General features: G+C 45.1%; 1 protein-coding gene across 1 annotated transcript in view; it reads left to right on the forward strand.

Annotated features, from left to right (window-relative positions):
* LOC124595678 (gamma-interferon-inducible lysosomal thiol reductase-like) overlaps positions 1-12,268 on the forward strand; it is a 105,060-nt gene that overhangs the window by 69,088 nt on the left and 23,704 nt on the right. Inside the window, exon 4 of the mRNA XM_047134537.1 lies at positions 3,361-3,507. Coding sequence (XP_046990493.1) covers positions 3,361-3,507 — 147 coding nt within the window. The remainder of the gene's footprint in view (positions 1-3,360; positions 3,508-12,268) is intronic.

A 12,268-nucleotide genomic window follows, 5' to 3' on the forward strand; every position in this document is an offset into this window, starting at 1 on the left:
AACTCACCTGCCATTTGGATGGCAAAGATGGTCATCACCTACATCGTACTCCCTGTCCCTATCAAGACTATTCCCAGCTCCACCCACAGTCTTTATCTGATCCTCTTTCATAGAAATAGTGTAGTGTCAGCGTGCCGCCCGCCGATGTCCTGCAAGTCCAGCCGGCTCAGCAGACTCCTGGTATGCCGACACCGCTGCTGCCGTCATCGAGGCCGCCCGCCGATGGAAGTCGGCCGCCGCCCTCCCGACCGCCGCCAGCCGGTGGGTTGCGACTTGCTGCTGCCCGCGATTCCGTAGACTGCTGCAGTCAGCCCCTGGTCCTCGCCACTCTCCGTCCCGTGTGGCCTGCTCTGTCCGACTGTGGGAGGAAGGTGGACGTACTGGTCAAGGGCCGCAGCTGCTCCCAGGACAGGATCGGAATCGAGCCCGCGCCCTCCTGGCCGCTGTGCCGCAACTTGCCGCTAGTGGTGCTTGCCGGATGGCAACACCCGCCACCATCTATGGTGCTGTCGCAGTGCTGCTGCTCCTGTCGCAGCGTACGCCTCGCCCGGACCCCGATACGCCATGTGCCATGTGGGAAGCGAACGTGGCCTATAGACTGGAGTGGATCCCAGCCCCTCCTGGACCCACTGCAGACCGCTGTCACTGCCCTCTTTCAGGCAGACTGTGCGATCTCCAAGTTCCAGGCTACCGTTCTGTCCCGCCCCGATGTTGTGTCCCCTGAGTTCGAATACAGTCCGAACAAGTACATACAAACAAAGTACAAGTTTATGATGAATACTTATAACATTGCTGCCAGACTGGCCCCTATAAGCGTAGACCAGCGCAGGTCCATCCCGACGCTCGACTGACCTGGCACTCCCTGTCGAACTAAAATTGCCCGTCTACTTACATTGGTTTCTCCTTCGCTTCTGATGTAGTGTCAGGGAGAGACAGAAACTATTGCAGGCATGAATTCACACACATCAGCCGTTTACAAATCGCCACTCCTGGCTCTGGCCGAATGCGCCGCCTCATACATCGCAATAACTCAAAGCAACGCTGCAGTTTCCTGCCTCGTTGTTGCTCCACTCAAAACAAATCGTGCGTGCAATACCCCCGTCACAGCTCCACTCCCGCGAGTGCCATGTTTACCTTGTTCGGCCTGCTGGCTGTCGTCTGTTACCACACTCTGCCAGTGGCCCCAGATTTTATCACCCAACAGTACCTTCATTGAATTTTGATAAAATTTCCCTTTCCCTCGATTAGGACTGACACTAGCGCGGCAGAGCCACGTGACCGTGCAGAGCGAGTGGACTTCTTGTGATAGTACATTATCGTGACCACCGCTGCCAACAGTCGTAAACAGTGGTTACATTCCTGCCACAGTTTCGCAGAAGGAACATCCAGCTTCTCGCAGACCTGTTACACGACCTCATTCAAACTCAGTGAGGTGTCGATATCGGCGTCTTTGTCGCCTTAAAGGCATTCTTGACTGACATCAACTCACCACGTCCAATCTCAAAGGTAACTAATGCTCACAGCCGCTATAGCGTGCATTTATAGCAAACATGATTTTCATCCTCGTACTATTGCTACTAGCGCCATTCTTACGCCACTGGTGCGAAATCTGAATAGACTTCATCTTTCAGATGTAGAAACACACCTAACAACTTTCGTTTACGAGATTTGTTAAAAAAATTCCAGAACTTTGTCCATAAAGTTTTTCTGCCGTCACCTTTTACTTTTTGGTATGGTCTCCTTCGAAATAGTTTCCTTCACTATTGATACACCGCTCCCAACGCCATTTCCAGTTCCAGAAGCAGTCTTGATACGCTTCTTGATGGATCATGTGAAGCACCGTCTTCTAATTTTCTTTTATATCGTCTTTCGTTGCAAATTTCGTACTTTCAGCGGGGTTTTCAACGTTGGAAATAGAAAAAAAAAATGTCCGCCGGGGCCTGGTCTGAAGAGTACGAAGTCACGAACCAACAGGGATGAATGTGCCGGCGCGCTGTCGGGATGTAATAGCCATGAAATCTCGCGCTACATTTCAGGCCCTTTCCTTCTCATATTTTGTCGCAGGCGTCACAACACGTCGCTATAGTACCATGGATTAACAGTTTGTCCCTGTGGCAAGAATTCTTGTGAACTAATTCTTCGAAGTCAAAGAAAACTCTGAGCATGGCTTTGATATTTGACCTGACCTGAACAGCTTTTTTTGGTCTTGGAGAACCTTTCTCGACCGATTGTGAAGATGGAACATTGGTCTCAAGATCATAAACGTAGACCCAAGTCTCATCACCAGTTACGATTCCCTTAAGGGATATCTCGCTCTCATTTGCGCGATCCAAATATGCAAGGCGAGGCGAACGTTTTTCTGTCTCGACCCATGAGTCGTGGGACGAACGTGACGACAACACGATGCATTTCAAGATGCTGTGTCAGGATTTCATGACATGATCCAAGTGAAATGTTACGTTCTTCTGCAATCTCTCGGACTGTCATTCTTCGATTCGTTGACGTTCCTGACATAAGCGTGGTCGGTAGACGTTGAAGTGAGTTCTGAAGGAGGGTCACCTTTAACTTCCGTCCGGTCATTTTTAAGCCATGTGAACCATTTGTAATAGCGAGGAATGCTTAAGCACTCACCATCGTAGGCTTGGTGTGTGTGTGTGTGTAGACGTTTTCTTGAGTTTCTCACAAAATGTAATGGAGGCATGTTGCTCCTCTAACTCTGCCACTTCGAAATTGGTAAACTGTGAGACAAAACGTTCTACTCAATAGAGCACGGAATAACAACTAACACGGGCGTGTGCAGGGATGCCAATCTGATTTCGCTCCACCACACCATTGGGGCGAAATTACGAATGCTCTGAAATTCTTTTAACAGACCTCGTATGTCGCACAACTCCTTGGTGTTCCGTCATTGTATTAATTTTGTGCATGTCGGATCTATGACTTCCTAACCGAGTTTGTAATTAGTAGTCGGTGTTCAGGTCGTTTCTCCGGCGCAGATTCTAACTGGTGAGTGAGTTTTTCTGTCACTGGAAGGACAACATTATTCTGCTCCAGAATGCAATTGGTATTTCTGTATACCGTTGGCCAGTTTCAGGTTTATGTCATTGCCAAACACCAAGTAATGTGCGAGTGGGCAGTACCACAGCTAATAGCAAAACAGAAATGGCATTTACAGTCTTGGGTGGAAAGGAATCATGCAGTCCTTCGAGTATTCTCTCTCTCTCTCTCTCTCTCTCTCTCTCTCTCTCTCTCCTTCTCTCTCTTTCTCTGTGTCTGTGTGTGTGTGTGTGTGTATTTTTGACATATGGTATATGGTGTTCACTGCACTCACAACACCACCGCACCCTCTTTTCTTTTCAGTGTGCACGCAGTATGTACATTGTATGGGAGCCGATTATGGACTGTGCGGAAGGACCACTTGGGAACGAATTGCTCTACGCAAACGGCGTGAGGACGAGGTCTGTGAGGCCCAAGCTGAGGGGGGTGCCAACTATCACGCTCAACGGGGTGAGTAGACAACACCCTGTAACTCTGTACTTAACACCCCGTAGCCTAGTACATTACACCACGTTGCCCAGTACACAACATCGTGTAGCCTCGTACTTTGCACCACGTCGCCCTCTACACCACTCACTGTAGCCCTGTACATAACACCTGTAGCTCTGGACGTAACACCCTGTACACAATACCCTGTACATAACAGCCTTGCTCCCTGTACACAGTAGCACCTACACGCTGTACATCACGCTCCACACACCTTCTACATACTACTTTGTAACCCTGCTGCACTCTGGGGAACCCCAAAGTCTGGACGGGTGTAGGGTGTAGCAGTTTTAAGAGTCACCTCGAAATAATGAGGCTGCGACTATGAAACTAGTCGATGCTTGGTCCTTCTCTACATATTCACCCTTCAATGCGACACTGGGTTTTCATAGACTTACGATGTGTCAGAGACCTTAGTTCTGTAAGTCAGTATTTTGAGTGTTCATGAAAGGTTGCACCTTGAAAATGACGTTGTCATGAGTACAGAAATGCCTTTGACATAATGATTTCTTCATCTGAGAAAAGAAGACGAAGTCACTGCATGCCATGCCAGGACATTACAGGGTAGAGGGGGCAGTAGAGGAGTTAAAATTTCATACAAAAAGAAGCAGTATGCGTGCCTGTGTTCTATGCAGAATCAGTTGGGGCGTTTTGGAACAAAGACATCAGTAGTAGGGAGATGTGGTCTTCACTCGACTTTTGATATCAAAGTGATACGCAAATTTATTAATTGATCGATTAATCACCCCCGCCCCCAGGAAACCCCCACCCCCTGACCAGACGAACCACTGCCCCACGGATGACGTCAAGTGTTTTTTCTCAGTCCCTCCCCTTCCACCACCCTCCCCCACCCTCCTCCAACCTCCCTATTAGCGGAAATTTTGAATTTTGGCAGGAATTTTGAATCTTCGTGCGAATTTCTGTGTCCCAGGTCTGTGCTGTCCCACGCCACACCCCTCCAAGGAAATGGCGGGAAACTAAAATTGACGATATCCTTCTCAGGACTCGAAGCCTGCTCCTCCTGGATGGAAAGCCCAAGTGCACCCCGCAAAACATGGAAATGTCCGGATGCGGGAGAGGAAGGTTACATCAGTGTACTTTATTTATTTTGGTCGTAATTAATCATAAAGATCGGGCCTAATTACACAACCACATGCTTAGCGGTACACAAAGACACCATAAAATCGCATTACAACTCAAAAACTGTCGATGCCATGCGACTGATGTTATCTTGCTGGGAAAAAATTTCGTCAATACCACTCTAGTGACAGACCCACACAAAAATACCCTACATCTACTAGCTGGCGCGAGAAAGCAGGGGCGTAAGGTACTATCTTATTCTTTTTGGTGGGAAATATGTTCAACTGACGAGATGCTGGTGTTGGACAGAGAATAGTTTAAAAAGTGTATTACTATAAGCATACAGTAGCTATCGTTATTTGACGTCAGAGTTCGCCACAGACACCTACTCGAAAGGCACCCTACAGCCCAGCTAATCAAAGCCAATACACGCTATCACAACCAGTAGAAAAACGCGTCACAGTTATAATTACGCTTTGAAATTGTCGTGAAAAAAACCAGCACTCGTAATAAACGGATCATAATACCACACATGTAACTTACTGGTTACTACAGAACGCCTCGTCACCTCGAAACAGTCATTGGAGTAAAGAAAAAGCAAGAATATAAACTCCAAACAAAAATAGGTATATTAAGTAATTTCTTGCAACTTGTTGAACAAATTACACGACCTAAAAGCGTATCTCGCATTCAGTGTCTGTGAATAAACTTTCAGTCACATGCGTATTAAAACATTTCAGACTATCTTTCACGCCATGGGCTTATATGTTTGAAGAAGAAACACATTCATTTAAGTTCGACAACAACAATGTATAATTCAAGAGAACATAGTTTCTTGTATACTGTGGCAGGTCCCCTTTTACCAGCGCGATCCTACATCACACCAGCGTTTACGAAACAAATAGTGAGAGTCTGTCTCGCCCTGTGTAGGTGCGAGATTAAAATTTTGTTAAAAAATATCGCCACAACAGGAAAAAAAAGAAACGCCTGTCAAGAATCATTCCGTGGTGCCCTAGCCACCAGCTAGCACGTCATTGATATCAGTTTGATAGGTCAAGTAATTAAATTTGGAAGATTCGACATCATGCATGGCGAGTAATTTTTTTTTTCGAGTAGTAGGATTACACACACCAGGTGGGTCAAATGGGAATCCGTGGAGGGAAGATGACATTCATTTTGAGGAACGCTGTTGAGCACCAATATTTGAAGCACACCGCAGAGGGGTTCTGCAGCCCACACCATACATTTGGCGTAATATCTGCGCTATGAAAGACATGACCGTAACGACTATGTTACCGCTACCCTGCACAAAAAGCGGTCTTGAGTCTACAGGCACATACACGAGTAGCTGATGGTTTACGCTTTCGGGTAGAAATGCTGTCTGCGATTTGGAATCAAGTCTATCCATTCTACGACGTACTTGGGTTGAATCCTGTAGAGAAGTCTTTTAATGATTACAGTCGCTGGTGAATCATATTCGTACCACTTTCATATCTCGAAACGAGTCACCTTTTCCGAACCTATCTGCTAAGGATCCCATACAGCAAAAACTACAGCGCTAGTTTTTAGACAGTCCCTCTGCATCTTGGCCTTGATCAAAGACGCTTCCACAGACTGGTGTATAGTTTTATCACCTGTTCTGTAGGATGACCATATCCAACAGACTATCAATCAAATGAGAAGGTTCCTCTATTGTTCCTCCATAAGCAGTTTAATACATTGTTTTTTCGGTTGTAACACACGCAATAAGTGTACACACCGTAATTTTTTTTCTATCATGACTTAGAGATACGTGTCAGCTCCTGCTAAACCAACATTAAGACGTTTCCATCCTTTGGCTCTCACAGAAAGCTGACCATCACATAGCATGAACTGTACAGCTACCACAACACAGGCTGGTAGAAAGAAAACGCAGAGACTTTGTTTCTCATTGACAAAAATGTGGAAGACATCGCAGCATATGGAAACTGGAAGAGTTTGCGGTACTGTAGAGCGCTTCCAACAGCTGTTCGTAGGTGATCACCTGTACAGTTAATCCTATCTTCCCCATCGACAGGGTAGTTGATGTCTCGGAGTTTCCTTTCGAAAAGCATTGTTCCTTCACTTTGCAGTGATATATATGATAACTGTTCTGGTGTTGACCATCGTCAGAAGGTGCTGTTCACAAAATGCATGGGGTAGTACAAATAAAAAGAGGTACAGTCACTTTATTGATGAAAAAAATGTGGAGGGCATCGCTGCATATGGAAATAGAACCAGTCTGTAGCATTGAGGAATCATACCATACATTTGTATGTAGGTGATGACCTATACATCTAATCCCGTGCTCCACAGCGACGAGTAGTAGATATCCAGTGTTCCACCAAGGCTTCCACCACATCAGCTGACTGGTGTCAGTAATGCGGTAATCATCCGTGTATCCAGTCAACAGTCGGGATGGGAAAGACACTGTTGATACGGAATGATGTATTGTAATACACGCCGTAGTTGATAGTGAGGTCAAATTTACCCAGAAGTTGGAGAGAGCTATATCTACTACATTCTGCAACCCATGCAGAAACAGAGTGAGTCGAGTTAATACTATAGGACCGTGTTTTGACCACTTGGTGGAAATGGGAACATGTTGCTATAGCTCCGCCACCCATGTACGATGTGTAAGGTCAGCACCAAACGAAGCCTGCTCCTGCAACACGATGTAGTATAAAACACAATATGAACAGTTACGGTGATGTTTCTTACCGGGAAAATTTGGAAGACTCAACATCTTTCAGGTACTGCAGTCCGAAGGAGATCCGCGTCCCTGTCGGTCCATTCGCGTATATCACCCAAACATTCTATCATCGTTATTCTGTACCCTCTAACAGGTGGCTCCCGATATGGCGTTCGAGTGTGGAACTGCCGAGCGTTATATTCGGAGCGATATTTGGATGCAGATCCACAACACGTCACATCTGGGATAGGGCTCAAAGTTGGACCGGTCACGTGTTACGTCTGGAGATGCGTTCTGTGTTTGAAGTTGGACCCACCAGCGGGAGGAGCACGCCATGGCAGCCTCCCGTGACACATGCACAGACACGGACATACAGAAGACAGAGCAAACATCTGCAGTTGTAGAGAACGCAGTTGGAGGTGACTGGATGCATTCAAGTACAGTGCTACACTGTGCCACCCGCCGAGAAAAATAGTGCATTTACGCTAGGTGTTGGCAGCTGTACTACATTTACAAGCAAGTTTACAGCGCGTAACGAGAAACGATATCGTGATCGCTTGGTTAGAAGTGACATAAAATCGATAAAATGATGGAAAATACGTATAAATTAAGAGAAAATACTCCGAAATGCGGGGGGGGGGGGGGGGGGGAGTGGGTTCTTTCGTTTCTTCTGATTGTTGCAGAACAATTCTTGTACATGGGAACGAGTATACAATAGCTAGAGAAATATGAGAAAGCAGTGAGGTGGAAGCACCGGGAACAGTGGAAACATTCTTTTATTTTTCGTCGAGGCAACATTCTACTGTATGTCTATTGAGGTAATAATGACACACGCGAGTTGACTGCAGTTATTGGTGCTTTCCTGGAATAAAGAGAACCCTCTGCCTCTAAACTTACTTGAATATGCGTTAGAGGATGACAGAGAGTGGATCCAGTGATCGGTTGAGATGGAGCTGTAACGAGGTAGGATTTAATGTTGGACTGATGATGCATTCTAGAGAGAGAGGGACATGTTGCTGCGTTGTTCTGTCTGGATGCATCAATTGTGTGACATAACCAGCATTCGACTCGCATACAACTGCGTGTTCTGTGTGTGACTTAGAGCACTTTCTACTTGCGATCGTTAACAGCAGATCTCTCGGCTAACAGGGGACGTCCATCCTGTTTCGATACATTCACTAGACGAACCAAGATTTATGCCACGTACTCCAGTCTCCTGCCGCATCTTGGTCATAAAATGGAGTCTTCAGTTTCATAACTACGGTGATTCTAAGTTAGCCGACAGGTGTTCGTGAAGTACTACAATCCTCGTGTATACATCTGCTTGACCAATGTCCTGTTTGCGGAGTTAGTGGCGACATGTCGTGTAATTTCACGTGTCAAACACCGCTGCTATGCGTTTGTGTATTTCTTTATAAGAGGCATTCTCCGCTACTAACGATCATTTTACATAGGACCGATGCGAGCATAGTATAATTTCTGAACCGTGACCGGATGTGAATAGTGGGGACTATACACCTCTGGAATGCTATATTCTACATGTATCACAAGGAAGCGATGTTGTAAGGAAGTAGTTTCTGATTTTACATTTTATCACCATAGTTTATCGTAGAGAAACCTGCAAGGAGAATGTACGTCGTGTGCTGGAAATATATTTCTTACATTGGGATAGTAACAGCATTGGATTACGTATAACTAATGGGTCGAAAACCACAACGATCTAACATTATAGCGTGTTTTAGGTTCAGAACCTTGTAGCCTTAGGAGTGCATGTGTTGATGTCCTATCTTCCCAGTACCTTCTTGGTAATGATCCCAGACACAAGAACAATACTTTAGAATTGATAGCGCAGTTGATTTACGCAAAACGCAGCAAACTCTATCCATCTGGAGCTCGATCACGCTTAAAAACTAACCATTTCTTGTTCTTAACCGTCTGTTATGTCATCAGAATAGATACATCTCTACTATACACCGATAATGCACCTCCTCTACATTCGCGCATCTGGAGATGCCTTGTGCTCTTGGATGTGTGCACGACAATAGTTGCAGCCTCGGTTCGCACTGTTCCTACACGAAACGTGGAATGTAGCGGTCTACTTCCGGTCAGCTGCAGATTAAATCTGTGCCAGTGTTACAGGGAGCGTTGGTCTTAAGAATGCGGAAATGCCCTGTGACTCCCATCCACATGGAGAAAGTTCGTAAGTTACACACTATGCTCGAAGTGCTAGAGGCTGTCTGGTATACTTTGGTTTATATGTTCGAGAATTAACAGTGACTGAACGTACTGCACAGCCATCTACGTACATTCGCGATGGAACTCGCAAAGTAGTGAAGGGGCTGTTTAGCGATGATACAGAAATTGGTAAGCATGCTGCCACATCATTGGTCGGTGTTGAAATTACCATAAAATTGCTAAAATTGCACGCACTATCAACTATGATGCTTATTATTACAGTACATCGACGGTTTCTATTCCATCCCAACAGTCCACTGATATGCAGGTGATTACCACGTAATGACTGAATGACGCCGCTTGTTTGATATGGAGAAAGAGTCTTGGTGGAGGAGGCAACACTTTCCGGGGATGGCTAACACCGAAACAGTGATAGCGTGCATGGCAGCAATACTAGGAATCAATCACGCGGAACACAGCGCCATCAGCTATCCCGTCACTATGATTGTGAAGTTCAAATGTAGAGGTCATCAATCACCTTTGGACAGCAGTTTAGAAACGCTCCACAATGCCTCAAAACTCTTCCAGTTTCCTTATGATGTGACTGTCTCCTATTTCAATCGCCTAGTGTGTGGGTGTGTTGTGGGGTGAGCAGCACCAACATGACTTACGCCGTGTGATATCTAGTTTTCTGGTGGAGTCAATGGACCAAAACGTGTTAATGTGAGTTTAGAACCTGACACAGACTTCGAAGTCATGGCGGAAAGAAAACAAAATGTATGGCAGTGTACAAAGCGTGTTACAGCCGAAAAAGCAGTCTCTCAGACAACGAAACAAGGAACCTCCCCTGCAACTGATAATATGTGAAAGATGGTTCTCTTACGGTACTGGCGATGAAACTTTACAGCGGTCTCTGTAAGCGACGTAGATCACAGGGCGCCTGCTTCAATGGACAAATACCTGTATATTTAATAGAATCACCGCATATGCTCGATGCCAGCACGTAGATGGTATTTGTTTTCGGTATATTGGAAGAGAGAGATGCAGTAAAAATCTATCAGATGAAGTTAGCGAAGCATTTACAGTACGTAATTTTTCTCTGTTGGATGGTACAGTACAACACGTATCTCTAAGTCATGGTAGAAAAAACAAACTGTACTGCGGTGTACACTGAATGAGTGTGTTACAACCGAAAAAAAGTATTAAACTGCTTATGATGTGCGTGTGATTGATGGTTCGATATGGTCATCCTACAGTACAGGTGATGGAACTTTACATCAGTCGGTTCAAATGGTTCAAATGTCTCAAAGCACTATGGGTCATCAGTCCGCTAGACAGAACTACTTAAACCTAAACTAAGGACATCACACACATCCATGCCCGAGGGAGGATTCGAACCTGCGACCGTAGCGGTCGCGCGGTTTCAGACTGAAGCGCCCTTAACCATTCGGCCACAACGGCCGGCCACACCAGTCTGTGAAAGCGACTTTGATGACGACCAAGATGGAGAGGGCCTATCTAAATATTAGCGTTGGAGTTTTTGCTGTATGGGATCCTTAGCAGGTAGGTTCGAATAAGGTGGCTCGTTGCAAGATATGAGAGTGGTACAAATGTGATTCACCAGTGACTGTAATAATTATAAGACGTCTCTACAGGATACAATCCAAGTACATAGTAGAATGGATAGGCTTGATTACAAATCGCAGACAACATTCCTACCCGAAATCGTAAACTATGAGCTACACGTGTATGTGCATGTAGAGTCAAGACCGCTTTTTGTGCTGGGTGACGGTAACATAGTCGCTACGATCATGCTTTTAATAGCGAAGATATTACGCGAAATGTATGGTCTGGGCTTCAGAATCCCTTTGTGGTGAGCTTCAAATATCGGTTCTCAGTAGCGTTCCTCAAAAAGAATATCGTCTTCCCCGCACAGATTCCCGTTTGACCTGAGTGGTGAGTGTAAAAAATAAAAATAAAAAGTACTCGCCATGAAAACTGCATTCATGACCAATTTAATTACTTATCCTATCAAATTGATATCAATGACATGCCGCCTGGTGGGTGGAGGAGACTCCTAGGGATGATTCTTGACAGGTGTTTCTTCTCCTTTCGTTACGGCGATATCTTGTGATGAATTTTCAAATTCCCACCAACACAGGACGAGACGGGCTCTCAAGATTTGTTTCGTAAACGCTAGTATGATACAGCATTGCACTGGTAAAAGCGGGGCTTCCACAGTGTACAAGACAACTACGTTCTCATGGATTCATGGATTATAGATATAGATTGTTGTTGGCGAAAGTAAAAGGAATGTTTTTTTTTTCCCAACATGTTATGCCAATAGCGTGAAAGATTGTCTGTAATGTGTGTAATATACATTTGGAGGACGGTTTATTCACAGACACAGAACATGAGAAACGCTCTCAGGTCATGAAGTTTGTTCAACAATCTGAAAGAAATTGCTTAATATAGATTTCTTTTCTTTACTCCGATGACTGTTTCGAGATAACGGTGACGTTCTGTGGTGATCAGTAATTTTCAATTCGTTGGACGTCACAAAATAACGACATGCAGATTGTATCCTGCAGTCGAACTTAAAGCCTATACCGATCTTGCTCATAAAAGAAAATGGACTCTATCTATTTTCATGGAAAGAGGACATTTATTATCGTCGCAATTGTGTTTTCCTTTTTTTTTTTAACAGATTACAGGAAAGAGCTGTTGACGTTAAATAAAAATGTTTTCCATCACAGAAGG

This window comes from Schistocerca americana, chromosome 2, assembly GCF_021461395.2.
Source record: "Schistocerca americana isolate TAMUIC-IGC-003095 chromosome 2, iqSchAmer2.1, whole genome shotgun sequence".
Classification (NCBI taxonomy): domain Eukaryota; kingdom Metazoa; phylum Arthropoda; class Insecta; order Orthoptera; family Acrididae; genus Schistocerca; species Schistocerca americana.